This window comes from Manis pentadactyla, chromosome 10 (assembly GCF_030020395.1).
Source record: "Manis pentadactyla isolate mManPen7 chromosome 10, mManPen7.hap1, whole genome shotgun sequence".
Classification (NCBI taxonomy): domain Eukaryota; kingdom Metazoa; phylum Chordata; class Mammalia; order Pholidota; family Manidae; genus Manis; species Manis pentadactyla.
This window is the reverse complement of record NC_080028.1, coordinates 92,908,877-92,936,269: the sequence shown is the minus strand read 5'-3', so window position 1 is coordinate 92,936,269 and position 27,393 is coordinate 92,908,877. Positions and strand designations below refer to the sequence as shown.

The window sequence follows — 27,393 nt, the reverse complement described above, 5'->3', positions numbered from 1 at the left end:
TCTGCCCTCCATCTCCAATTCTCGCCAACCATCTCTCTCTGACCCCTGGTCTGAGCGTGGGAGACCACCTGTTTTCTAGAACTGGGAGGTACCTGGTCAGAAGAGTGAGCAGCTTTTCTGATAGAAAGTGCAAGGCTTTTGTTGTTTTTATAGACACCCTGCTTTCCACAAAGGTTTTACAGCTAGGGTCTGAGTCTAGTCTTCCTGAGTAGATAGTCCTGAAAGCACAGACTGGGCTATGTGTCCAACAGGCATGCGCAGAACACAGCTCGTGCCTCCCTGCTGGGGCGTGGGAACAGGACCAGAAGCTAAGGGCGGGTCTGTTTCCTCTTGGAGGGGTCTGCCCCTGGAATGGAAGGAGTGGGTGTCAGAGGAGAAAGGGGAGCAGCATTCTCAGTTTGCAGGCTTGGCCTTCACCCACTAGTTAAGCACTTACCGAGCTGGTCTAGAGTGACACTCACCTAGAAAGGCCCAGGGTCACAAAACCTTCTAAATCTCCATTCATGCCTGGTGACACCCTAGCCCCGATTTCATAAGCAGGTATTTAAGCCCAGGAATTGCATGGCCCTGTCTAGGGGTGCAGTTTCCAAGGAAATAAGTGACCTGCCACCACCAGCCCTGGCCTTCCCCATTCCAAGGTCCCAACTCAAGACCATTCTCAGTGCCAGCAGAACTGGGACATGAGCTGAGTGGTGGGGTGCTGCTGTCAGCAGGGCGACCTAACAGAGTGCCTTTTGCTTTGCAGACAGCCACGGTGATGTGATCCGGCCACTGCGGAAGCAGGTAGAGCTGCTCTTCAACACACAATACGGTGAGCAAGGAGCCAGCGGGGCCCAGGGCATGCTGGTCCTCTCTCCAGCTGCCCTGATTTTGGAGGGACTTTGGACTGGCTCCCCATCCCAGCTGCTCCCTGCATAGAGATGAGAGGGTGGGGTGGTAGGGGCTGGGGGCACCCAGAGAGATTGAGGCACTGCCAGGAACCCCCCCCCCAAAACCTGGCAGTCCGGCCACGTTAGCCAACATGTGCATGCTCACGCACAGGTGGCCTCGCCCTTGGGCTGCAGAGGCCCTTCTCTCTGCTATGGGACTGCCTCTCTATCACGGACTCCCGCCTTCAGGGTCCTCAAGGGGACCCAGACATAGCAAGAACCATCCAAAGTTCAGGAAAGGGGACGGGGGGGCAGGAGAAGGCAACTCACAAAATCCCTGTGCCCTCATACCCATTTTACAGATGAGGCCCGGGGAAGTGCCGTGGCTTGTCCGAGGCCCCACAGCTAGTGAGTGGCAGCACCTGGCCTAACCTCGGATCTGACCTATTCCCAAGGTGTGGGGCTTGGCCACGTGGAGTTTTGAGGGTTCCCTCCAGAGGGCCTCTGTGGCAGCACTCAGGCGAGGGACCTGGGTGAAGCTGGCACCAGGTCTCACCCACCGTCAGTAGTTGTCCTGCACAGCCTGGGTGTGTGGGCACAGACTGAGCATGGGCATGAGGGTCTCACTGACTTGGGTTCACACCCCCCAGCTCTGGGGCTCTGTGACCTGAGGCCAGTCACTTCCCCTCTTACATGCCAACTTGAGCCACCTCTCAGGAGTGTTGGGAGGGGTCAACTAAGAACCGACTCTAAGGGGCTCTGGCCCTGTGGCACCCCACACCCCGTAGGAGGTGGGAACTGGGGCTTGTGGCCCATAGCTCTGGGTGGCCCTACAGCAGCTGTGTCTCCACAGCCAAGGCCATTGGCACCTCGGAGCCCGTCAAGGTGCCCTACTCCAAGTTCCTGATGTACCCAGACGAGCTCTTTGTGGTGGGGCTGCCTGAAGGCATCTCCCTCCGCAGGCCCAACTGCTTTGGGATCGCCAAGCTCCGGAAGATCCTGGAGGCCAGCAACAGCATCCAGTTCGTCATCAAGAGGTGAGGCCTGGCAGGGTCCACAGGGGCCCCTGCGGGCTCGCCCAGCCTCAGTGCTGGACTGCCATCTCCCCCTTCGGTTTGGGGAAGGCTTTTTTCTTTTTTCAACTGCAGGGCTTTAGATGGAGTCTGGCCACAGTTGGGCCAGCATGAGGTTGTCCAGGCCTGCCAGACCCAAAGCAACCAGACTGACGCCCTCCTAGTCCCAGGCGGGCAGGTCCCAGTCTGCCCAGATGTGAAATGGAAATACTCCCCCTTGCGTACTCACCTGGACTGCTGTGGGCATCCTCCAGGCAGATGTGTGGGTGTCCTGGTCAGGAGGCAACAGGATACTGACATGGGCAGTGCCCCATTCTCCCAGGATTGGCACATCGGATGGTGGCATTTTGGGTCCTTTCTGTTAACCCAGGCATCTCATTTTTGCCTGCGAGGGCCCAGGGGAGCACCGGCTGCTGGCCTGGCTCGGATATAAGGTCCCTGTAGAGGAGATGAAAGCAGCTACGATTTAAAGACGAGGGGGTCCTGGTTATTGTTTCTGTTATTGTAACGTCTTGTAAGTTTAGGCTTCATTTGGTTGAATGTGGCAAGAAAGAGGAAATTCTTAAGGGTTTGTTCCCCCGGGGGCAGTACATAGCCCTGGTGAATTGGGAGGTTCATGGCATCCTTCATGCCTCGAGTGGCAGGCTGGTGACAGGGCTTGGGGCAGGGAGCCAGCCTACAGGGCCTGCAAAAGCAGAGAGAGTGGTGCTCCAAGAGACAAATAACAGCCCTTCAACAAATACATCTTGAGTGCCAACCATGTGGCAGGCTGTAATACAGCAGCAAATGCCACTGAGCTCTGTATTCAAGTTAGCCAGTCTCACCGAATAAAACCACAACACCGTGTTGTCAGCTAAGGATAAATGCAGGGTAAGGGGGCAGGGAGGGGCAGGAGGACCTTGTGTAAGTCAGTGACATTGGAGCAGAGACCTAATGAAGCAAGCCATGTCAGTACCTGGTGGAAGAGCATTTAGGCAGCTGGACTAGCAGATGAAAAGGCCCTGAGGCAGGGACATGCTTGCATGTTTGAAGACTATCAAGACAGTGGTGTGGCTGGTGCAGAGCGAACAAGGAAAGAAAGAGTGGTGAGTGGCGAGGCCCTAGTGATAGCATACAGGGTCTTGGGGCAGCTTAAAGGGTTTGGATTTTATTTTAAATGTAATGAGAACTCACTGGCAGGTTTTGAAGAGGGTATGACATGATCTGGCTGTTGTTCGTTTCCCCAGCTGTGAGGTTGGGGAGATCTAGGGGCCATGGGCCAGGGCAGAAGCAGAGACCAGCGAGGCTTTACTCTGGCCCAGTGGACCCAGTGGCAGCTCTGACTCGGTAAAGGCAGGGGTAGGGTGGCAAACAGTCAGATTCAGGCAGAAGTTTGAAGATGGACTGTCCGAATTTGAAATACTCGAGGTGGGGTGGGAAAAAGGGGCTTGATGCCTTGAGGTTAGAGGCTGAGCACAGGTTGGTGGGAATGCCATTTTCCAAGCTGGAGGTGATGCCGGTGGGGGCCACAGTCAAGAGCTGGGTCTGATGTGTGTTAGGTTGGGGGTGTGGGGGGGCCTTTCAGGGAGGAATGGTGGGTGGATAACGGGACTCAGAGATCCTAGGATCAGGGGAGAGGTGGGGAGCGAGCTGTCGGTGTTCAGGAGGGATGTAACATAGGGGGGCTTCTTGCCTTGTCCACCCTCTCCAACCGAGAACCTGAAGCACATGGGCTGTTGGAAGGCAGGAGCCAAATCAGCGTCAAATCCTTGGGAGGTGATCTTTCTAATTGGTTACCTACAGAGAGAGCCTCTTTCCTGCGCTCATAAGCATTTTTTTAATGCTACTTTACACGTGGAAAGGGAGGCAGCTTAGCCTGTGTTCTGTGGCAGGCGTGAGGCGCAGTCTCCGGGGCCTGAGTCTGGCTCCTCCTGGTACCCTCACGACCCGGGGCGATTTGCTCAGGGTGTCGGGAGGAGCGTGGGGCCACTTCATGGAGTGGCAGTGGAGGTCGAGGCTGAGGACCTGGCCTACCAGAAGTACCCAATCCATATGGCTTTTTTTAAATGTCAGGTTTATTGAAGTTTAATTTGCCTTCAGTAACATTCACCCTAATTTTTAAATGTACACCTTTTTGAACTTTGACAAACTCGTAGAGTCATACAGCCCCCATCACCATTAGATAAAAAAACAGTTCCATCACCCCCAGAAACTTCCCCTGTGCCCTGCTTCTTGGCAGCCCTAGCCCCCAGCCACCACTGATGTGTTTTCTGCTGTCATTTTGCCTTTTCCAGGATGTCACCTCTATGGGACGATAATACAGTGTGCAGCCTTTTGTGTCTGGCTTTCTTCACTTACCTTCTGAGATTCATCCAGGTGGTTGCCTGTAGGAAGAGTTCATTTGTTTAAAAATATATCCTTTTTTATTTTATTAAGGTGTCATTGATATACAATCTTATGAAGGTTTCACATGAGCAACATTGTCGGTACTACATTCCCCCCTATTATCAAGTTCCCCCCACATACCCCATTGCAGTCACTGTCCATCAGCACAGTAAGATGCTATAGAGTCACTACTTGTCTTCTCTGTGCTATACTGCCTTCCCCGTGCCCCCCCATATTATGTACTAATACATAATCATAATACCACTTAATCCTCTTCTCCCTTCCCACCCACCCTCCCATACCCCTTCCCCTTTGGTAACCGCTAGTCCATTCTTGGGCTCTGTGATTCTGCTGCTGTTTTATTCCTTCAGTTTTTACTTTGTTGTTATACTCCACAGATGAGTGAAATCATTTGATACTTCTTCTTATGGCTGAATAACATTCTATTGTGTATATGTACCACATCTTCTTTATCCATTCATCTGCTGATGGACACTTAGGTTGCTTCCATTTCTTGGCTATTGTAAATAGTGCTGCAATAAACAGAGGGGTGCATGTGTCTTTTTGAATCTGTGATCTTGTTTTCTTTGGGTAAATTCCTAGGAGTGGAATTCCCAGGTCAAATGGTGTTTCTATTTTTAGTTTTTTGAGGGATCTCTTTATTGCTTTCCACAATGGTTGAACTAATTTCATTCCCACCAGCAGTGTAGGAGGGTTCCCCTTTCTCCACATCCTTGCCAGCATTTGTTGTTCCTTATCTTTTGGATGGTGGCCATCCTAGCTGGTGCGGGGTGATATCTCATTGTGGTTTTAATTTGCATTTCCCTGATAATTAGGAATGTGGGGCATCTTTTCATGTGTCTGTTGGCCATCTGAATTTCTTCTCTGGAAAAGTGTCTTTTCAGATCCTCTGCACATTTTTTAATCAGGTTATTTGCTTTTTGGGTATTGAGGCGTGTGAGCTCTTTATATATTTTGGATATTAACCCCTTATGGGATATGTCATTTATGAATATATTCCCCAATACTGTAGGATGCTTTTTTCTTCTGTTGATGGTGTCCTTTGCTGTACAGAAGCTTTTTAGTTTGATGTAGTCCCATTTATTCATTGTTGCTTTTGTTTCCCTTGCCTGAGGAGATGTGTTCAGGAAAAAGTTGCTCATGTTTATATTCAAGAGAGTTTGCCTATGTTTTCTTCTAAGAATTTTATGGTAAAAATATATCCATTTTTAAAGGTGAATTTAACTAATTCCACTCTCCTGAAAGGCAAGTGAAGAAAGTGCTTCAAGGAGAGTGATTAAAATTTTGTCAAATGTAACCTTCGGGGTGGTGGGGAGAAAGCCTAGTTGGGATGATTTTAAGAGGCAATTGGAGGAGAGAGATTGAGCATGTAGTGTGTTTATCTTGTTATTCCTCATTTTAAAAATTAGCGAAAATACTGTTTGGGATAGTAAGTGAAAAACAGCCACTTCTCATTAATTGTACTTTAAAAAGGATATGGTTTTGGGGTGATGTAAATGTTCTGGAATTAGGTAGAAGTATGGCTGCATAAACAGCTTTGTGACTGTACTTAAAAATCTTCATGCTTCAAAAAGTGAATTTTATAGTATGTGAATTACATCCCAGTAAAGCATATATGTGTCTTGTATGTATGTATATGTGTATATTAGTTTGCTAGGGCTGCCATAACAAAGTACTATAGACTGGGTGGCTTTAACAACAAAAATGTACAGTTCTGCATTTAGACACCCCCCTCCTCCTCTGCAGTGTGTGCTCTCCTCACCTTTGGGGAAACTGAGGCTCAGAAAGTGGAGCAGTGTCCCGCAGTCACCTGTGAGAGTCAGGAACCGAGCAGGGCTTCTCGCACCGAAGTGCTTTCTGCTGTCCCATTTGCCTCCCCACACTTGGATTTGTAGGGCTCTCTCCTCTCTCTTTGAGCCAGGGCAGGGTTATTGTCCCATTTCAGATGACAAAACAGAGGCCCAGGCTGCGGGTCCCTCAGCTGGAGAGGCTGTGGGGTGAGGATGAAAGGGACGCCCTCATTGAACTCTGCCCCTCCAGCCGTGGGTCCTGAACACATCACCCACCTTCCGACGCCTCAGTCTCCTCATCCGGCATATGGGGTGATGGAAACATTACCCACTGCAGGGATGTCAAGAGGGTTACTTAATGTCTGGGAAGTGCTTTGAGGAGCCTGTGGAGATACGGATGTTAGTGCAAAGCCCAACCAGGTCCTCAGGGCCCCTGAGCTCTCAGGTGTCAGGTGGAAACACGGACCTTCCCCCCACCTCAAAGCCCAGGCTGCACAGCCAACCCCAACTGCTTCTACACTTCAAACACCCTGGGGAGCCCCCCGGACCATGTGCTCTTACCCAGGCCAGTGGCTGTCAAACAGCATCCTGGCACCAGGTGTGGGCGTCAGCCCCATGGGACCAGAACTGGGTTGGTCTCTCTCCCCTCTGGATCCTCAGAACCCAGCACAGCCCCACCAGATCTCCCATGTGGGTCAGCAGGACACCTGCCTTGGGGGAGAGGGGAGGGACCCCAGACACAGGCTGTCCAGAGCCAGGAGGGGCTGTGCTAGGGGGCCTCAGTGATGGTCTCACTGTGGTGTTTTCCAGGCCTGAGCTGCTCACCGAGGGAGTCAAAGAGCCCATCATGGAGAGCCAAGGTACCCCACATGTGGTCATGGGCTGAGCTGTGGGCTGGGAGGGGTCCCAGGCCTCTGCCACTGCCCCTCCTCTGGCTTCCTCTGTCCTGGTCCTGTCCTCCCCTGGCATTCCCCTACCATTCTCCTCGTTGCATTTGCCCAAAAGATACCACCTGTCTCTGGGTCCCAGGAGCAGCCTGCTCAACCTGGCTTCTCTCCCCTCCCCTACCCCCGCCCCCAGAGAGGGATTCCGGGGACCCTCTTGTGGACAAGAGCCTGAAGAGACAGGGCTTTCAAGGTAAGGTTGCAGCTCAGGATAGGGTCAGCTGCTCCAGCGCCATGACCTTGGCCTGGCTTGGGTTTGGAGGGTCAGGCCGGGAGTGGGAGGGGCTGGCCCCCAACCTCAGGGCCTGGGGGTCTGAGTGAGGCAGACTGGCAGCCAGGGTGTGACTGTAGCCTGTCAGCTCCGAGTGCGCAGTTCCACAGGGGCGCCAGGGCTGGGGGGATGGCAGGGCCCAGGAGCCCGCCAGTGTCCAGCTGGGAAGGCCGCTGGCCTGCCCACTCCGTGTTAGACAGTCAGCGATGTTCTTTGTGCTTGAAGTCTGAGGAGGGAGAGGCCACTGAGGGCTAGGGGTTTCTGGGGAAGAGGACCTACAGCTGGGCCAGGAAGGGGAGAGAGGAAGTGAGTGTGCAGAGAGGGGGATGGAAGATGGGAGAAGCTTGAGCAAACGCACGCAGGGACCATAAGGAGAAACGCGTGGGAAGGGGCCAGGTCTGAGAGCAGAGGCTCTGTCCCTCCCGGCAGTGGCCTTGTGGCTAAGATGGAGAGTAACGTGGTAGCAGTGCGTGGCTGAAGACAGCCGCCCACGTGCGTGTTGGGACAGCGCCGGGGTGTGGCTGAGTCCCTGCATTCAAGCGTTCCCCAAGCAGGCCTTGGGTGGACATGTGGCTGTGAGGAGAAAGTGGGGTGAGCGAGACCAGCAGCAGGAAGGGCCAGCCAACAGGCCTGGGGGAGCCCGGAGATAGGACCTGACTCTCAGAGGGGCAGCTGCCCACTGCACAGTCTTTGCCACCTTCTCGGCAGCCAGAACTTTCTGTGGTGACGGGGTCCCCATCTCCCACCTAACCATACACCCGCTCCACCCAGCCGCCCAGGGAGCCTCTCTTTCCCTCCATCACTCTCTTCCCATGAGGTACTGCCAGGCTGGAATCTCCCCAAGGTAGGAGCCTGTCTGGGGCTCCCCTCGCACATGCCAGCCCCTAGCCTCCTTAGCCAGCACCCTGCAGGTGAGAGCTGCATGGCCGGCTCCTGCCTCCATGGGGGCTGCCCGTCAGCCCCTCCCTAGGCCACCCTGACCAAGCAGGCCCCTGCTGCCAGCCGCCAAGACACAGGAACCGCCTGCTCCTCAGGGTGTCTCTCACCTCTGGGGCTTATTTATTGGTTTGGTGGTTCTCAAATGTCAACGATTAACCTTAATTTCCCACTCATTGCTGTTGTCACAACAGTGTGCATACATCCTTCCGGAAAAACACACATCTCTATCAAGATGTTAGTTCTGAAGGGCTCTGAGGGGCCCACTCCAAGGATCTGATAATTGCCAGAGAAGGAGCTCCCCATAATTAGAAAATCATATTCCTTAAAAGTCACCAAGTGCCTTTTAATTTAACAGCCCAAATCCATAATTGTTTTTCACTTTGCAGAAAATTACGACGCCAGACTCTCACGAATCGACATCGCCAACACGCTGAGGGAGCAAGTCCAGGATCTGTTCAATAAGAAATACGGTGAGCCCCAAGGTGCCCAGGTGGGAGGGAAACCCGGCTGAGGTTGGGGGAGAGGCAGGGGCTCCCCAGGCTCAGCCGTGGTCACCTCTGGGAAAACCGTTCACCCTCTTAGTAAATATTTCTTGAGCACTCACTGTGTGCCAGGCACCAGGGATACAGCAGCGAATAAAAAGTTCCTGCCCTTTTGGGCCCTGCTGGCCAGTGAGTGAGGCAGATGAACAGCAACTATGCACAGAACCTAGTAACAAGGGGTTGTTCCATGATGTTGCAGGAAGAGAACAGGCTACTTAAGAGAATAACTGGGATACTTACCTTAGGTTGGGGGCCAGGGAAGGCCACTGAAGGATGGTAAGGAGTTAACCAAGCAGAGTGTAAAGGAAGAGCATTCTGGCTGAGATCCTACATGTGCAAAGGCCCTGAGGCTTGCCCTAAGAAACGGCAGAAAGCTGAAGTGTGGGGGTGGGGGAGGGAGGAGCCCTGTGGAGCTGGCCAGGAGACCTCAGGGCCTCCCACTTTCTGGCAGAATAGCCACAGCAGGTCCAAACATCCCACCTGCACCTTCCGGAAGGAGGGAGGGCTGGCTTTTCCACAAGTTTTCTCAAGAGAGCCAGGTCATTTCTGTCCCAGAATTCCCTGAGCCCTCCCCTTATTTCTCATCTGTCCCCACTGAGTCACATGTCCGCTCCTTAGCCAGTCCCTGGGGCAGGGAGCCACCACGTGCTCACCGGGCTTCCTGGACCTGTCATCGTGATGTAGGTGGGGTGGTGGGGTGGAGCCCACGGCCGCTGGGGACAGGTGGACACCCTGACCATCAGCCAGGGAGAAGGGGCAGCACCCTCCCCGTGGTGGGGGTGCTTGAGTGGGGAGGTGATGGGTTCCATCTTGGACATGTTGAATTTGAGGGCTGAGTAGAGATGACACATAGGCAGCGGAGAGATGGACTGCTGTTCAGGAGAGGCATCTGGATTGGATGAAAAAATTAGGCCAGTGGGAGTAGACGAGACTCCCCTCTGGGTGCACAGGAGGCAGGAAAGAGGACCCAGACCAAAGGCCAAGGAGCCCCAGTGTTTAGTGATCAGGCTCAGGAGGCAGAGGAGTGGAGGGAAAGAGGGGAAACCAGGAAAATACAGGGCCATGCTCACCAAGGAGGGGGGCGGGTTGTCTATGTCACGTTTTGCCATGAGAACTGCATGTATGTACTGGACTTGGCAACATGGAGGCCATCGGTCATTGTAGTATGAATTATTTGGAGGTGAGAAGTAAAGGAGAGACAGCAGTGTTCCCACTTATGAATTATGGGTGTAAATTTTTCTGGTTTTTTTTTTTCCAAAAGATCTCTTTGCAACAGCACATAAACAATTCAGCAACAAAAATAAAGGTTAAATTAGGATAAAGGATATTAACACAGGATAAAGAATTAAAAGCAGGTTGCAAATCCATAGGGACAGAAAGTAATGATTGCCAGAGCATGGGGAGAAGGGGGAATGGGGCGAGACTGCCACTGGGTACAGGGCTTCTTTTTGGAGTGACAAAAATGCTCAGGAATTAGGTAGTGGTGATAATTTCACAATATCGTGAATATACGAAAAACCTCTGGATTATAGACTTTAAAACGGTCAATTTTATGGTATGTGAATTATACCTCAATTTTTAAAAATAGGCTGGAGCAATGGTAGGAAGCCAGGTGTAACATGAAGTGGCAGAAATACTGTGCTTGCTAGATGTGGGGCACACATCAGGCTCTGAGTTTCCTGGGAGTGAAAGCAAAAAGGGAAATGAGGTCAGTTATACAATTCCCAGTGTCCTTCAGATAAAAATTATCTCATGGCATCTAGGGCTACAGTGCTGGCCCCTGAGTCCTCACCCCTCGGGGCAGGAACCACAGGAGGGCCAGCCCAGCAGTGCCTCATGGGTGACCCCGGACAGCAGGCCTTGCCCAGCGACTGTCCCCAGGCTCACTGTGAGACCAAGTACAGTCACTGGGGTGGTCCAAAGAGGGTTAGCCAAGGCCAAATGCACAAAGAGGGCTCTGAGGTCTGAGCTGCAGGCTGGCCGACCTTGGATCAGCTTCCTTTCTCCCAAATGCAGTCTGCCACCTCAGACCTTGCTAGTCTTGAGCCAGGGAGGCAGAGCCCATGGGGCTGATGGAGTGTCAGGCCTTGTAGGGAAGGGCCAGCTGCCCCCACAGGGTCCCATCCTCAAGATGGCCTCGCAAATGCTCAGACCGTGAGGCTGAGAAACATGGGCCGCTGCCCTCCCCCCAGCAGCCAGAGCCACATGGCCCCTGCCCATCCCCAGCCCACCGCGGGCAGACAGACACACCTGGCCCCCTGCACAACACACCCCCTAACTAACTCCCATTCCCCCTCTCTTGGTGCACGTGCCTCTCCATGGTGCTGCACTGCAGCTCGCTCACACCCCATAAGCACACCTTGCTATCACACCTGCACATGGAGCCCCCCATGTACCCCCATGCTCACACACCGGGACTTCCCCAGCTCCTGATGACATCTCCTCTGTCTGTGGTCCACAGGGGAAGCCTTGGGTATCAAGTACCCAGTCCAGGTCCCCTACAAGCGGATCAAGAGTAACCCCGGCTCAGTAATCATCGAGGGGCTGCCCCCAGGCATCCCATTCCGAAAGCCCTGCACCTTTGGCTCCCAGAACCTGGAAAGGATCCTTGCAGTGGCTGACAAGATCAAGTTCACGGTCACCAGGTACTCAGGAGAAGGGGAGGCAAGACTAGCGTGGGTGGGGGCTTGCACCAGGGGACCCCCAGCCTTCCCTTCTGTCTGGTCCTGCTTGGTTCTGACCTCCCTGCTAGATAAGGTGGCTCCCCCAGTGCTGTCTTGGGGGGCTGAGCAGTGACTGCAGATCAGCCAGGGCGTTAGGAGCCCCACCTCAACTCCTGATGGGGCAGCCTTCATGGGCACCTCCTGCCTGCTCACAGCACCCACTCACTGCGCTCCCAGTCCCTTGGGAGAGGTGTCCAGCCCACTTCAGAGGGGAAGAAACCCAGACAGGTGATTTGCCTGAGGTCACAGAGCCAGCCAGGCCAGAGCTAGCAGGACACCCTGGTCACCTTCCTGTGCAGCAGCCCAGCCACAGCATCACAGCGTCCTGCCTATGTACACGACTCACCAAGCATCTTAATAAAATGCCGATTTGGATGCTCCACACCCTCCCCCTGATGCCCCCATCTCTGTTTCTCTTCCAGGCCTTTTCAAGGACTCATCCCAAAGCCTGGTAAGAGGCACTGGCTGTGGGGGGGACATTTGGCATGGGGGGCCAGCCACGGTGCTGGGGACCAGAGGCTAGAGCTGAGCTTACTGTGGGACCCAGTTTCCGGGGCCCTGGAGCAGGATCCCAGCCCCTGCCCCTCTGTTCTCCCACCTCATCTGGGCACCAGCTCCAGCTGGAAGGAGGATGGCCAAGCTTGGAACCTTGTGGAGGATGGGGGGCCACACTGGTGACTTCCAAGATTCCCCCAGCCATGGGGTCGGGGGGAGGGTCTGGGCCAGGTCAGCACCAGCACTCCTGATGACTGGCCTTGTTGACCTTGGCGAGTGGATGAAGTGAGTGGCAGGTAGTTCCACAGAGGGCGCAGTGTCTGCATGAGGACCGGCAAGCTTGGTGGTAAGATGGGGGAATGCTTACTCAGCCTCAGATAGTAGATGCCTCTGCTTTCAAGGCATCCATCCCCTTCCGTCCCCTCCACGGGCTGCATCCTGGCCCTGAATGAGCAGACTGGCCCTGTGACACGACCACCTGGTGGGCCGTCCAGGCTAGCCGGGATCTCCTGGGAGGAGGCTACATATGCTGGACTTGAACCCAGAGCCTGCATATGGAGAGACGGGGCACCCTGCCACCTCACCCCAACCCCACTCCTCCACCTCCACCCCAGGAGACACAGTGGGGTATGAAGGCTTGTGAAGGCTGCTGTGCGCTTGGGGAGGCTGTGCCAATGTGCTGGGGCTGGGTGATGCCCAGGACAGAGGAAGCCTGCAGTATAGGAATCCGATCTCATAGTCATGGTGACATCCCCTCTCCGTGCACACTGACCCCTGCTCCTGGAGCTGTTCATCCCTGTGCCCAGGACTGGTGTGGTGGGGAAGTGGCAAGAGGCCATCCAACCGGAGAGGGCAAGACTCGCTGAGGGGTATAGGGACCCCAGGGTGGGGGATAGTGGGCTCCCTGGAGTAAGGCAGGCTCCGGTTGGGCCTCAGAGCCAGTTGGGCCTCTGAGGGGGGTGGGGGCGGGTGCTTGATGAGTGAGCAGTAGGGGTCCCAGGCCGACCCCGAAGGCCTGGCCGAGAACTCTCGGAGGTGTGAGAACAGTCGGGTGTTAGTAAGGTGGAGAGGGTGGAAGTGGCCACAGCAGAATGCAGCAGTGGCCCGGTGGGTGTCAGGCCCTGCGCTGACCGCTTAGCGTGGGTGCATTTCACAGAAATTTCCGGAGGTCCTCCTAAGGCCAGGCCGAGTTCTAGGCACTAGGGTTACAGCAGTGAACAGATAGGAGGCATCTCACTGCTCCTCAGGCCTGGGAGGTAGGCGCGAGAGCCCGACTTAACGGGGAAACGGGCTTGGAGTTTCCGTGATGTGCCTGCATCGCAGGCTAGCAGGTGGCCTGGTCATCTTCAAGGCCCGTGGTCTAGAGCAACTCCCCATGCAGCTCCGGGATCCCTCTCCTACACCCATGGGTGACCACAGCAGAAGAGAGTGGTTCCGCAGGAGGCAGGCTGGGACGGTGGGGGCAAGGCAGGGAAGTGACCCCCAGATGCTCATGGGAACAGTGCAGGCCTGTGGACTTGCACAGCTTCCTTCTCACCGGCCTTGGGAGCCAGGACACACCTTCCCTTCTCCCACCTGGGGCCCCTGGCCCATCCCCAGTCAGTGACAGGCTGCTGGGCCCTCTATGGCCCTGCCTTGCTCCAGGACTGGGGTGGGCAGCCTGTGGTCTGCTCACCTGTCCCTCGACCCATCTGTGATTTCAGGTCCACCTGGCTCCATCTCCAGGGCTGATAGACATGAGCGCTGAGGGCCACTGAGTCAGCTTCCAGCCACTGCCCGCCCCGACTTGGGTTTCTACCTGAGTTGGTGTCAGCACTGGGCAACCGTGACCCTTCCCATGAGCAGCAACAGGAAGGATGGCTGTCACCCTGTGTTGATGGAGGGTAGAAACCAGCGAGGCAGTCCATCGGCCTCCCCTCCACATCCCCGAGCATTCCCTGGCCCTCCTTCCAGAAGGAAGGGTTCCCGCAGCTCGAGAACATACAGCTGCTCAAGGAGCAGGCCCATTTCAGTGAGTTTGGAAAGCAGGAAACGTCATTTATAACACCTGATATGTGCCGAGCTGCACATGCGGCACAAAACTTTGACTGTCACCTGTTTCTGTCCCCTTTTTGTGGATGAAGAAACTGAGGTTGAGGGAACAGCAGTGACTTGCCTGGGATGCGTCACCTGTAGTAAGGAACCCAAGGCTCAGAGGGCTGGCTCCCTGCATGTCAGGGAAGCCCTTTGGTTCCAGGCTGTGTGTAATTCAGAGCAACCACCGAATAATGGAATGTCAGGCTTTGGGGAGAAATGCTGGGCTGCAGAGGGTCAAGCAGCAACCTTCATGCTCCTGGGCCCTTCCTGGGGGTGACCTCTTCCACTGGCTACCCTCCCCCTCCAGCTAGGGGCCCATCTTGCTGTTTGAGAAGCTTCTCAAATCTTAGCAGTCATGCCTGTGAGGGCCAGCTGCCCCCAGTCTCTGTGCCTGTCTGCCTGCCTGCCCACCCACCGGCCTCCCCTTTCGCTCCTCTGTTTGCAGAGACAGGCTTTGGAAATGCTTTCTCTGCCCACGTGGTATGGAAGAGGGAATAGGAAAGTAGCCTTAGCCCAGCCCTTAGGAGGGTCCTGCTAGCACCTTCCCAGGCATGGGCACCCTGGGCCAGGTGGCAGCCTGGAGGGCCTGGGGCAGAGCCGCGCCGGCAGAGCCGCTTCACACATACCCCGCTGTCTGTCATGCTGGGCTGGGAAGGTGTCCAGGCTCTCTGGGGCCTCCGATGGTTCACCAGAGGCCATTGAGAGCTGTTCCTGCCCCGGGAAGGCTGTTCCAAAACCCTCCATGAGACAATCCCTGAAGCCTGGCACAGGCCAGTTCTTGGGGCCTGAGGAGAATTGGAGCAGGGGCTCAGGTCTCTGGGGAAGGTAGAACCTCAGCAGGTGCCAGAGTCTGGAGGAAGGAGGGCTATACCCAGTGCAGGTGGAGGGGTGAGCCATGGGAAAGGATAGGCCGGTACTCAGACAGACCCAGTTCCAATCCCTGCACTCCGTGCAGAAGCCCTGGGACTCTGGCCTCCTTATTTCACATCCCTGAGCCCCCAACTTCTCATCTGTATGATGGAGCCAGGCATACCTGCTCCCTAGGTGATCTGAAGCCGGTAAATGCTGGGCATTGGAGGTGGGTGGGTGATCCATGAGGACTGGTTTCCTCCTGTTGCCTGGGGGGCTTCATACTGACAGTTGAGTGATGTTTTGAGAAGCCTTCAGACCTGGACCAGCTGTGATGGGAAGTGCTCAGCCACTGGGAGGTGGGGTGGAGGTTATTGGTATTCCTGGGGTTCAGAAAGGCTTCCTGGAGGAGGTGACACTGAGCTGGGCCTTGGAGGTGAGCAGAGCAGTGTGTGGTGCTGACACAGGGCACACCCTAGGTGAAGGCACAGTGTGGGTGTCTGGGGACATGGCTGGGGAACGGGAGGGCGAAGGAGCTGAGCAGCCAGGAGGGTGTGAAACGTCCTGGCAAAGAGACAGGGCACAGCAGGAGCTCTGAGACTTCTTCCTTTTTCTCTTATCTTTTCTAAAAATACCTTAGTCTGTGAAGTATTGGACATGTAAGCTGTTTTTTATTCTTCTAAAACTGAACTAAGTTCCTACCAGAAGCCCCCATTACATAGTAACAGAAACTTCATCTCAGCCCATTTAGGATCCCCCTTTTCCCTGGGCTTGTGTCCAAGTTCCAGAAGGATTCATAGGGCCAAGAGGTTAGGGGAAGGGGACCCTTCAAGTCTTGAAAATCATGTGTCCACATTGGTACCCACAAAACATCCATGGGTATCCATCCACACAGGTAGTTGGAGAGATGCCCTTTGTTCTTACCTGCCAAGGCCTCCCCAGGGCCTAGAACTTGCTATGAAGCCCACCCCTACAGCCACTTCCGCACTGCAGAGGGTTTGACCTGTGTTCAGGGAAAGTGCAGGTCAGTGGGATCTTGGTGCGAGGATGGGAGGGCAGAAATGAGGTGTTGAGGGGACCCTGTTAAGGATGGCTGAGACTTCCTAGGTCATTTATTGAAGGCTCCTATAGAAGCCTCTCCTGACAAAACCATCCCCAGAAGGTGAATTTTGAAGAAGGGAAGTATGTTCTGAAGGTAAATTGGTCCTTCAACCTGAGGCTTTCACAGTGCTTCCTGGGGCTCTGGGGCTCAGATATGGCCATTCCTGGGCCAAAAGAGATGACCTCAGCAGGCCTTTAGTATTGTCCCAACTGGGCACATCACATCTACCCACAGGACCTCAGTTTCCCCAGTGGTGTCTAGTAGCTCTTCCTGCTCCTGCTCAACAGCAACCAGGTGCCTGGCTAGAGAGGAATAGGTACTTGGACCAGACGTCAGAGGACAATAGGTGGAGTTCAGGCCTCTGGTCAGGGGAACTGTGAGCCAGGGGCATCCTAGGAACCTAGGGGGTGGGGATGCTGGCTGGAGGGGGCCTAGTGGGGAGCCTGGGGCTATGGAGAGATGGTGAAGGCAGACCCTCCACTGGTACAAGAATGAGTTGCAGTGTTGCCTTCAATGGGTCAAAGTAGCCCTGGCCTGACTCTGCATTGAGAGAGGCCTACAAGGGGTGCACACCCTTGGTACCCATACTCCTTGCCACCCAGCCAGGCCAGCCAGGCTGCTCCTACCTGCTGGCAGCAACACTGAGTTAGGGAGACGGGCAGGAGGCCAGGAGGCGGGTGCCTGGGGACAGCGCCAGGGAGTCTGCCCTCAAAGCCCCAGGCATCCCACTCTCAGAAAATATGCACCAGGAGCCACGGGTCTGGGGGCACCCAGCAGGCAAGTCACAGCCCTACAATGATGTTTGCTGTGGGTGGGGCTCTGGGAGGGCCTGGCATTGCCCTCTGCGTGCTCAGCAGCACCATGGCATGCCATCTCTCCCAAAACCCAGGGGGGCCCAAGACCGGGAAAACCCAGGACAGCAAAGGGGACTGGGTGTTGGGAAGAAGCACTGGTGACTGAGGAAGGAGAGGCCGCCTGCCTGGGTAGCTGGTGCAGAAACAGCTACAGAACCTTCTAATGGGCCATAAAAACCTGACAGGAAACCCAAATACATGCCATGGTGGAAATTTGGAAAGTACAGAAGTCTTACTGCCCAGATGGCTATTCATTTTTATGATAACATTTCTTCCAGATTTAACCCAAAGCTTATTAATTTTACATCTCACTGTTCTTTCTGTAAATTTACACACACACAGTTACAACAAGCATTTTCCCATGTTTCTAAAACACTTCATAATATCCCCTTGTCAGGCTACATCATAATTGTGTAATTGCCCTGTCCCCCAACTGTAGACAATTGGGCAAAGCCTTCCCATACCAGCACATGTGATCTCTCCCAGTAATCAGTCTAACCCAAGGAAACTGAGGCTCAGAGAGATTAATGAACACGCTTGAGGTCACACAGCATGTGCCCACGCCCCCCTCCCATCTTTTATTCACACTGGGTGGCTCTTTGCTGCCCCCCTCTGGCTACCATTCTCTATTACATCGATCCTGTCTCTAACCCTTTAGGCTCACAGTTAATCCTTTGGTTTCATTTATTAGTACAACCAAAACTTACTGAGTGTCTGCTCTATGCCAAGCAAGATCTGAGAATGCAAAACAGACAAAAATCTCTACTCTCATGGTGTTTATATTCTAGTGGGGGAGACATATATAGGAAGGACAAACTATCATATTAGATAGTGACAAGTGCCACGGAGATAAAGGCACAGATAGGACTGTCAAGAATGCAATTCTAGATAGAGCAGCAGGAGTTAAGGCCTGAAAAAAGTGAGGGTATGAGCCATGTAGAAATCCCAGGAGAAGCATCCAGGGGGAGGAGTCAGTCCATGCAAAGGCCCTGAGGGTGTGGAATATTTTGAAAGTAGGGTCAACAGGTTTGCTGATATGGTGGATGTGGGGTGTGATAACAAGATGTTGCAAGTAGCTGGAGGTGGAGAGGGTCAGTATCTGAGTGGAGGGCAGGTTTGACACCCAAGTGGATAGGCAGCCAGACCTGCAAATCAGAGAGACCTGCAGTCCAAAGCCATTCTGTGTGTAATGTATTTTAGTCATGAAACTGGGTCACAGTGGTGTGGGGATGAGTGTGGACATCGGAAGGGGTCCAGGGATGAGCTCTGGGGCCTGTCAGCATTTAACTGTTGGACAGAGAAGTGGCCAGAAGCCAAGTGAGAAGCTGTTGGAGGAAAGCGATCACCTGGGCCGAGTGCTGCCTGCAAGGTCAAGTACAGGAGACCTGAGCCAGGATCGTGGGACTGAGCAACCCAGAGGGCACGGCAGCATGATTGAGGGCAATTTGGGGGAGGGGTGGGACCTGAGCAGGCTCAGGAAAAAATTATAGAGTAGAGAGATGGAACTCACCAGGGACAGGTGACCCTTTAGGGGCGGGAGAGGGTTTTAGAGGTAAGAATAGCGACTGTGATTTTAGAGAAACGAGTTATGGTGGAGAAGGGGGAGGGGAGGGATATCCCGCCAGAAACAGGATGGGTGGAAGTCGGGTGCTGAGTTTGTGCAAGAGCTTCCCTGCCAGCTCCTCAGAGGGGTCATGGGCCTGGCAGCTATAGGTCCCAGTGGAATGAAAAAGACTGCTGGAGTCAGGGTCCTACACATGAGGGCTGGAAAGATGGGAAGGCCAGAGAAGGGTGCACGATGTAGTCACCATGGAGGGGCCGTTGATGACCAGGAGGCTCAGACATGGCTGGAGAGAGGGGAGGGGGGCCAGGCATGAGGGGCCAGGGGCTTGGAGGGCATATCTGCACACAGGTTGACCCCAGGAAATATGGGAGCCGTGTTGGTTTCCTGAGCCCCAGCCACTGGGCAGGTCCAGTGCCACATGCAGGCAAAGACCTGGGAGAACTAGCTCTCCGTGGGCAGGTCACCCACTTCTGGGGGCCAGGGAAAGCTCCCCAAGATCTGACATTCCCCAGGCGGAGAAGGGAGTGGGGAATTCCAGACTGAGGGGCAGCACTGGCCCAGGAAGGGAGCTATGGAGCCCCATGCCTGCCCTTCACTGTGTGCCCTCGCCTGCCAGACCCTGTGCCTTTCACAGTGTTGTGAAGTCCTCACGGCAGGCCCAGCAGGTCAGTGCCATCATCATTCCCATTTTGCAGCTGAGCACACTGAGGCTGAAAGTCAAAGTCACATGGCATGGGGCCGAAATCATACCCAAGGCTGTGCTTTTCAACCTGATCAGGAGATGGGGGCCAGTGGGCGAGGAAGGAATGAGGCTGGAATCATAAAAGGCCTTGACCTATACTTTGCTGGTGACTCAAGCTTTATCTCGTATAGCATTGGAGGTTTTTTCAGTCAATGAAATGATAGGATCAGATGTGCATTGTCTTATGATTACCATGGTAACTACACTTCCACCCACCATGAGTGGATTGGAGAAACCAAAACTGGGGCAGCAAAGCCAAGGGAGAGGTGAGGATGCTGAACTCAGGGGGCAGGCAGCAAGATGCAGAGATGGGTGGTGGTAGGAGCTAGAGGCGGGGCATGGAGGGAGGGCAGAAAGTTCTTGAAGGGTAAGGGTGGTACCCATGCAAGGCCTGTGAGACATCCAGGCACAAACGTGCAGCTGGCAGGACCCAACCGGCACTTACAGCCGGCAGGGTGGCGGTGGAGCTGGGTGCGGTCTGTGTGAGGCTGGCAGCTGCCACCACTACTCAGGCAAGTGTGGCCAGAGCACAGAGGGCCCAGGACAGAGCCCAGGGGCACACTGACCTCCAAGGGACCTTGATGGAAAACAGCCAGTGAAGGAACAGAACAGGTGGAGCCTGAGGAAAGGAGGCAGAGGAATTTGTGGGCAAGACAAGCTGGGTCAGGCAGTTGTTTTTCGCAAATCTCAGAAGAGAGAGCAGAGTCCTGGGCGACATCAGAGGGATCAAGGAAATGAACATTCTAGAACTGCTCTCAAATAGTGTTAGTTAAAAAATAACTTTGTAAGGTGTAGTGAATTCCCATAACTGGAGGCACTTGAGCAGAGGTTGAATGGCCACTCTGGAGAGGGGCCACTTTCCACCGGCAAGCTGCAGCAGAGGTGGGAGGGGCTTCCCGCCTGACGCCACCTTTGGCCTGAGCACCACCTGCCTACTTGGCTTGAGAAGGGAAATACCTGCCCTTAGACCAGAGAGTCTCCGGAGGAGGGGCCTCCCCACCCACCTAATTGAGTCCCTCTGCTGCCCTGCCCTTCCCGTGTCTGGGAACAAGGATCCCTAATGTTCAGGCCCGGCTGCCCTGCCCCAGCTCCCGTCTGAGCAGACAGGGATTCTCCAGTACCCAGCCAGCGCCCTCTCCTCCGCTCTGCCTGGACCCTGGCAGTGCAGCCCTCCCTGCCAGCCTGAGGGAGCTCTCTGGCACAGCCAGAGGCCACAAAGCAGGCCCCACTCCACCCCGTCCCAACCCCAGGGCAGGGGCTCCAGGCCTCAGAGACAGAGCAGAGCTGCCGGCTTCCTGTGTGACTCCAGCAAGTCAGTTTGCCTGCCTGGGCCTTGGTTTCCCTACCTGTAAAGTGGGAAAGTCCCACCCCAGGGCTGTCCCTGGGGCCCAGTCAAGGCAGGGAGGGAGGAATGGACAGCCTGTCATGTGCAGCAGGTGGCGAGGTGAAGAGGCCAGCCAGGCCAGAGCGTGGAGGGCCTGGAAGGCCTGGCTTTGCAGCGTGGACTAGACCCTGCAGACCCGGCCTTGGCAAGCTCTTCCGCTGACGTCCCCGAGGCGAGGCCGGAGCCGATCACCTGGCAGGGCAAGACCGAAGTTGTGGGGGACCCTGCTTCATCGAGGAGTGCCCCTAGAGTCTACTCCTGAGCTCTCCACTTTAGTCTTAATTTAAGGAACTATGTTAAATTACCTGCCACTGAGGAAAATAATACTTCCTCTTCATCTGCATCACACCCCCCCAGTGCTGTCTGAGGCCCAGTTTGAGAAGCTCAGCTGTGGGTGGGGACCTGCCAGGCAGAGAGCTATGATCCGTTTGCAACGGGGTGCAAGTAGGGAAAGCCCTAGCCCCAAAGGGGATGGCACCACTTATTGTCTCCATTAGGGCCCCGGATAGGTCTCCTCTGCCAGCTCTCCCGTCACTCCGCAGGTACTGTAGGGAATGGGCTTCCTCAGAAGGGGCTGACCTCAGCAGAAGGTGCTGGGAGGGGGCAGTAGCAAGTCCTCCCATACTCCCATAGCCGTTCTTGAGCTGTGTGATCTTAGGTAACTAATGTCTGGGCCTTGAGGCCACATGGAGCAGGGACACCTCCATGGTCGCCCTGCCCTCCTCCAGTCACCCACTGGCTCCTCTGGCCCCTGCCTCCCTCTCTTGCGCCTTCCCCACCCCCTCTCCACCCTTCCAACTCTGTCAGGCTCTTGAGAGCTCAAAATAAAACCGTCCTTTCTCAAGTTTCTAAAGATATCACAATTCCAGCATCAGCCACATGTTTCTCCACTTAATTATCTCTGCTTTTCTTTGTTAATTAGGCTCCAGTAATGATCTCCCTTCTGCCTTCCCAGGAAAAGCTGGCATCTGCTGGGTGGGGCTTGGAGGCTGTTGTGGGCAGACGCCTGGCTGCCAGGCCCAGAATTGGCCCGCTGCCTCCTTTCTTCCAGGCGAGGCACACAGTGGGCGAAGGCAGGATGTGATGTTGGGGAGGGGAGACCGCCCTTTTCCTGGCCTGCTGGGGCTCCCCTGGGTCATTGGAGCCCCATCCTGCCCCTGGGGGGTTCTGTGGTCCCAAGCCCTGTCCTCCCCCAGCCATGCCAGGTTCCCAGGAGTTTTTAGGGGGCTCTGCAGGCCCCAGAAGTGAGCAGGGGTGGGGGGAGCTTCAGCCTCTAATGCAGCATTCCAGAAAACCTCAAACTAGCGCACCAGCTGGGACCACCCAAGCTGACAGGAACAACCAACGCCTTTATTTAGGCTGGAATGAGATCAGCTTGAGGGGTCACCAGGCACCACGTGCTGAACAGAAGCTCTCGCTGGCTGATAAGCGCATCTTTGAGCCACAGAAGGGGGGTTGTGGGGGCGGGGCATTAAGTATGGCTCAACACACATGCTTTCCTGGGTGAAATCCATCTTTCCAGCCTCCTGGGGAAGGGTCTGGTGACAAAAGAGACCTTGAAGTGGGAGGTGGGGATGGGAAACACCAGCCCTAGCCCTCTGGAGCCCCAGGCATGGGGCCCAGGACAGTAGCCCCCGGCACTCCCCATGCCCCACCAGAGAGGCCCATGCAGGGATTTGGAGCCCAGGTACAGTTACCTGGTCTGTGAACAGTTCACGGTGTCTGGGGGGCTTTGGATTAACATCGATTTAAAAAAGCCCTGCCTCATTCTGGTGTGGATGCAGACAATAAACAATGCCGAGTAAAGTGTGTTAGGTGTTAAAAGCAGAAGCAGGGGACAGATGGGAGAGGTTGTGTTTATTTTTAGGAGGTTGCAACATTAGATAGAGCCTGGTCAGGGGGATAGGGAAGAGCATTGCAGGCAGAGAGAATAACAGCTCAGAGGGCCTGGGGTCATCTGCCAGCCTGTCAGAAGAAGGTGGGGGAAGTGGTGAGAGAGAGGGGAATCTACCTTGACCCCTGGGATTTTGGCTTAGCTTCTGGAAGGATGGAGGTTCCAGGACCTGAGCTGGAAAGATGCAGGAGGAGCCAGCCGGGGAGGGGTGGAGCAGCAGGCGCTCAGTTTGTGGCATGTTAAACCTGGGGTGCTCTCCAGTTTGTTGTGCAAGTGTGGGGTCCAGGGAGCAATCTGGCTTGAGGTATAATTTTGGGAGTCACGAGCATATCGGTGGTATTTGAAGCCTTAAAACAGAATGAGATGATTGGCAGTGAGTCTAATCAAGACTGCAGGAGCCGGTCACAATTCCTGGGCCAGGAAAATGAGGAGCTGGTGAGGCAGAAAGGAACCAGAAGTGGGTGCTGTCCTGGCACTGAGTTGAAAACCCCTTTTCTTCCTGGGGGAGAGCCTTCTCGCCTTGTGGCCAAGAAAATCCCTCTGCCCAGAGACTTGGCTGAACACCTTGCAGAGACATTGGGTTCAATCTCTGACAGGTATGGCTTTTGCAGGACCCAGGGCCCCTATGCAGGATCATAGACACCACACAAGGCAGGGCAGGAAAAGAGGGTTCCCTCTTGGCACTGGATGAAGTAGGGGAGCCCTGAGTTTCCATTATCTGTTCCATGCAACCGAGCAGGTTCCCCATGACCTCTCGGGTATGGACCTGGGGAGTGACCAGGCAGGGCAAGACACATTTGCTGGTTAAAAAACAGGAAGAATGGTACCAGCAGAGGGTCTTGTTTGGCAGGGGGGAAGGGTGGATTTGTTACATGGGCAAGAGAGCCCTCAGCAGGTTTTAAGCAACAGAAGGACATAGACTGTTTAGAAAAAAGCAGTGTGGCTTGCAGAACAGAGAATGGATTCCCAGAGGCCAGGTGAGAAGTTCTTGTTGCAGTGAGAGGAGAGGACAAGGCCATTACCATGGGTGAGCTACAAGAAGTTTCTCTGGGCAAGTGGCACCTCATGGCAACCACCTGGAGTGTGGATAAAAGGAATTTTTTTAGGTTTCCTGTGGCTGCTGTAATGCATTACCCAAACAGATATTAGTTTACAGGGCTAAAGTCAGGGTGTTAGCATGGTGAGTTCCTTTCCTTGTCTTTTCCAGCTTCTGGTGCGCACCCCACCCACCCTACATTCTCCAGCTCTCCTGGCCCCACCTCCATCTTCCAAGGCCAGTGCTCCAACCCCTGCCTCCCTTGTCCCGTCTCCTTCTGCCTTTGACCTTCTTGCCCCCTTCTTATGAAGACTCTGAAATATAGTGACTGTATTTCAGGCCCGTTTGAATAATCCCGGGAAGTCTCCCCATCTCAAGATCCTGAACTTAGTCACACCAGCCAAGTCCCTTTTGCCATGTAAAGAAACACAGTCACAGGCTCTGGGGGTTAGGACGTGGGCAGCTTGGAGGGCCACTACTTAGCCTGCTGTAGGGTTGGAGGCAGCCAAGGTTTCCCTCCTGACCCACCATGGGGAAGCCACCAGAAGTCCAGGGAGGAGGGACAGATTTGAACGAGACAGAGAGAGGCCATTGGGGGATGTGCAGAATCACAAGTGCTTGAGGAGGCAGTTGGAAACGTGAGTTTGAAGGTTGCAGGCAGAGAGAGGGAGAAGGGAGACCTACTCACCCCGTGAATCGTGTCCTTGAAATCGGCCCCCATGCCCAGGGATGCAGAGCAGAGCGTGCATCGTGCCTGCCGTAGCCTATGCAGTCAGCTACCCAAGTCTGTCCACCCTTCTTAATCTGTCCACATTGATGCTCAGCTCACCATATTTAGAGCCTGGCCAGTCACAGCCACTGGCCTTGGGACAGTGCAATCCCTGGCCCAGTCAGCTGTGTAGCCGGGTCCTCGGAGGAAGGAAGGGAAGTGGCAAGGAAAATCTTCCCTTGGGAAGGGCCGTAAATGTGGCTGGCCCCAGGATTGTCTTTCCAGGACAGGCCCCCAAGGGAAAATACAGCACTTGCTCTCTCCAGGTTGGCTCTCAGGTTCGAACCATAAGGCTGCAGGAGAGTTTATGAGAAAGCCATCAAGAAGGTGCTGGGCTGTTCTCAGACAGGAAAGCGGTACCCCCAGGGTTAGAGAGACCCAGAGCCCAGTCTTAGCACTGCTGATTGCAGACCATATGGCCTTGGTGGCTTTGGACAGGCACCTTGACTCCTCTGAGCCTCAGTTTCCAGATCTATAAAATGGGGATCATAACACCTGGAGGTCAGGCTTGTTGTGAAAAATAATGGGTACCTCTGTGTAAACTGCCAGGCGCAGTCTCCTATGGGCATGTAATCAACAAATGCAGGATTTGCATCCTAGTATCTGGTCGCCAAGAGGCCAGTGAAAGGGTCTGGTAGCCCTTGAACTGGGGAAGCCCCAGACAGGGAGCCCTCTTCCAGCCCGTTTCAGCCCCTGGCATGCAGTGGGTCAGCTGGAGGTCAGACAGCTGGGTTCCAGGGAGCAGCACGGAGCACCTGTCCCGCAGGTTGTGACTCCCCACCCCCACCCCAGGGAATAGAGGTGGATTGATGGACAAGGCTTGCTTCCTTCCCTCCCCTCTCCTCCTCTGTGGACCTCATGCACTCATCAGATCAGTCATAGTCCCTGGTCCATGACTCACTCTGCCATCTATCCCTGCATTCAACAATCCATTGGTTGATTGATTGATGTAATTTTTATTTTGAAATAATTTTTAATTTACAAAGAATTGCAAAGATACTATAGAACTCCCAGATATACCCTTTGACCCACATAGGGTCCACATAACCATGGTACATTTGTCAAAACTAAGAAATTACCATTGGTGCAACACGATTAGCTAAAACTATAGACTTTCTATTTTGACTTAATCAGTTTTTCCAGTAATGTCCTTTTTGTATTCCAGAATCCAGATACCACATTGCATTTAGCATTAAATTTTTATTCTTCCATTTGTATGCCCTCTTATTTGTTTACTTGTTAATAAGTACTATATTGAATGCACCACCCATCTTAAGAATTAGAACAACGACATACACGTACTTGTGTGCTCAACCTCATCCTGTCCTCCACCCAGAATAAGTACAGTGGCCCACTTTATCCGAGGAAATTACCTGCAGTTTCCACCGTGGTCCAGAAGATGATCCTCCCGATGATTCAGTATATTGTTAAAATTGTTTTTTTTTATTAGTTGCTGTTAACCTCACACTGTGCCTAATTTGTAAAATAAACTTTATCTTAGTTAGGTACATGTGTATAGGAAAAAACATAGTGTATATAGGGTTTGGTACCATCCGCGGTATCAAGAAACCACTGGGGGTCCTGGAATGTATCCCCTGCAGATAAAGGGGGACTGCCTGTCCTGAATTTTATACAAGCATACCTCATTTTATCATGCTTCGTGTTTATTGCTTTTTTTTTACAAATTGAAAGTTTGTGGCAACGCCGCATTGGTCAAGTCTGTCAACACCATTTTTCCAACAGCATTTACTCACTTCATGTGTCTCTGTCACATTTTGGTAATTCTCAAATTCTGAAAATATTTCAAAATTTTTCATTATTATTTGTTATGGTAGTATATGGTCAATGATTATGACTCACTGAAAGCTCAGATGGTGGTTAGCACTTTTTTAGCATAAAAGTATTTTTTAATTAAGCTATGTACATTGTTCTTCTAGACGTACTGCTAATCCACATGTAGTGTAAACGTAATTTTGCACTGGTAAACCAATGTGTATTTGACTCGCTTTATTGTGACATTCACTTTATTGTGGTGTTCTGGAATGAAACCCTCAATATCCCCGAGGTAGGCCTGTATATGTCATTCTCTTGGGTTTTTCCTCTAAAATTTCAAAACTGCAGAAAAAAGTCAAAGAATAGTATGATTGCCTGTATATCCTTTCTATGGATTCCTTAATTCTTAACATTCTGCCATGTTTCTCTCCCCCCCGCCTCCCTCCCACACGCCCAGCCCCAGCCCCATTTATTTCTGTGTCTCCTGTCTTTCTCCATGTAAAGTCACAGACATGTTGACTCTTCCTGCCTAAATATTTCACTGCATGTTTCCCACATCTCTTCAGAACAATGCCATCCTTTTACATATCTATTAGAGTACTTGTGAAACTTAATAACTCCCTATCATCTAATATAGTGTATATTTAGATTCTCCAAAAGTGTCTTTTATGGCTATTCTTTTCCCATGATGTAATAATTATTCACAGGCTGATAGTTTAAGTGGCTCTATTGCCTAACCAAAATTGTTTCATTTTGCTTGTTTTTTACTACTTTTACTTTTACAAGCAAGGTACCTTAGGTAACCTAATGAAATGTGTAGCTGCGGCTTGCTTGTTTCCGCCCCTCTGTAACATGCAGTTGAGAGATTCCACAGTAACTCATTCAGCAGATGTCCTGTCCTGGGCCCTTCGAGTTGCTTCCATGGTTTTGCTATTACTGGGTGCTGTCAGCACCTTGAACATGTTTCCTTTCGTACATACACTAAAAGTCTCTCTTGGCTACATGAGATCTTGTACTCTCTGAGCCGCAGTTTCTCCATCTGTAAAGCAGAGATGACAGAATTCCTGCCACACCTGCATGCAGGCCCCAGAAGGGGTTAAAAGGTGAACCTGAGGTTGCTTTATCCTGGCAAAGACCTGGTGCCTGGAAAGGGAGGTGTCTGCAAGCTGCAGGGCCTGAAGGAGGGTGGCTTGTCCCCCACCTGAGTGGTCCCTGCAGCTGTCCCACCTAGAGAACCAACAGAACAGCCCTCTGTTCTCTTAAGGTTTTGCTCTCTGCCTGGATCTGGCTGCCCAGGCCTGGTAGAGAGGAGGGGCTCC

At 53.5% G+C, this 27,393-nt stretch overlaps 1 protein-coding gene across 6 annotated transcripts in view; it reads left to right on the top strand.

The window, feature by feature from the left end:
- The window catches only part of GTF2IRD1 (GTF2I repeat domain containing 1), a 110,230-nt gene that overhangs the window by 71,402 nt on the left and 11,435 nt on the right, over positions 1 to 27,393 (top strand). For 4 of the 6 annotated variants that reach the window (XM_036887328.2, XM_057487227.1, XM_036887326.2 and 1 more), the window contains 7 exons: positions 746 to 811; positions 1,723 to 1,906; positions 6,928 to 6,977; positions 7,198 to 7,254; positions 8,658 to 8,741; positions 11,275 to 11,458; positions 11,959 to 11,987. In XM_036887328.2, the coding sequence (XP_036743223.2) occupies positions 746 to 811; positions 1,723 to 1,906; positions 6,928 to 6,977; positions 7,198 to 7,254; positions 8,658 to 8,741; positions 11,275 to 11,458; positions 11,959 to 11,987 (654 nt within the window). Of the gene's footprint in view, positions 1 to 745; positions 812 to 1,722; positions 1,907 to 6,927; positions 6,978 to 7,197; positions 7,255 to 8,657; positions 8,742 to 11,274; positions 11,459 to 11,958; positions 11,988 to 13,734; positions 16,246 to 27,393 lie in introns of those variants that run through there. The other 2 variants (XM_057487228.1, XM_036887327.2) reach the window with 2 other exon arrangements.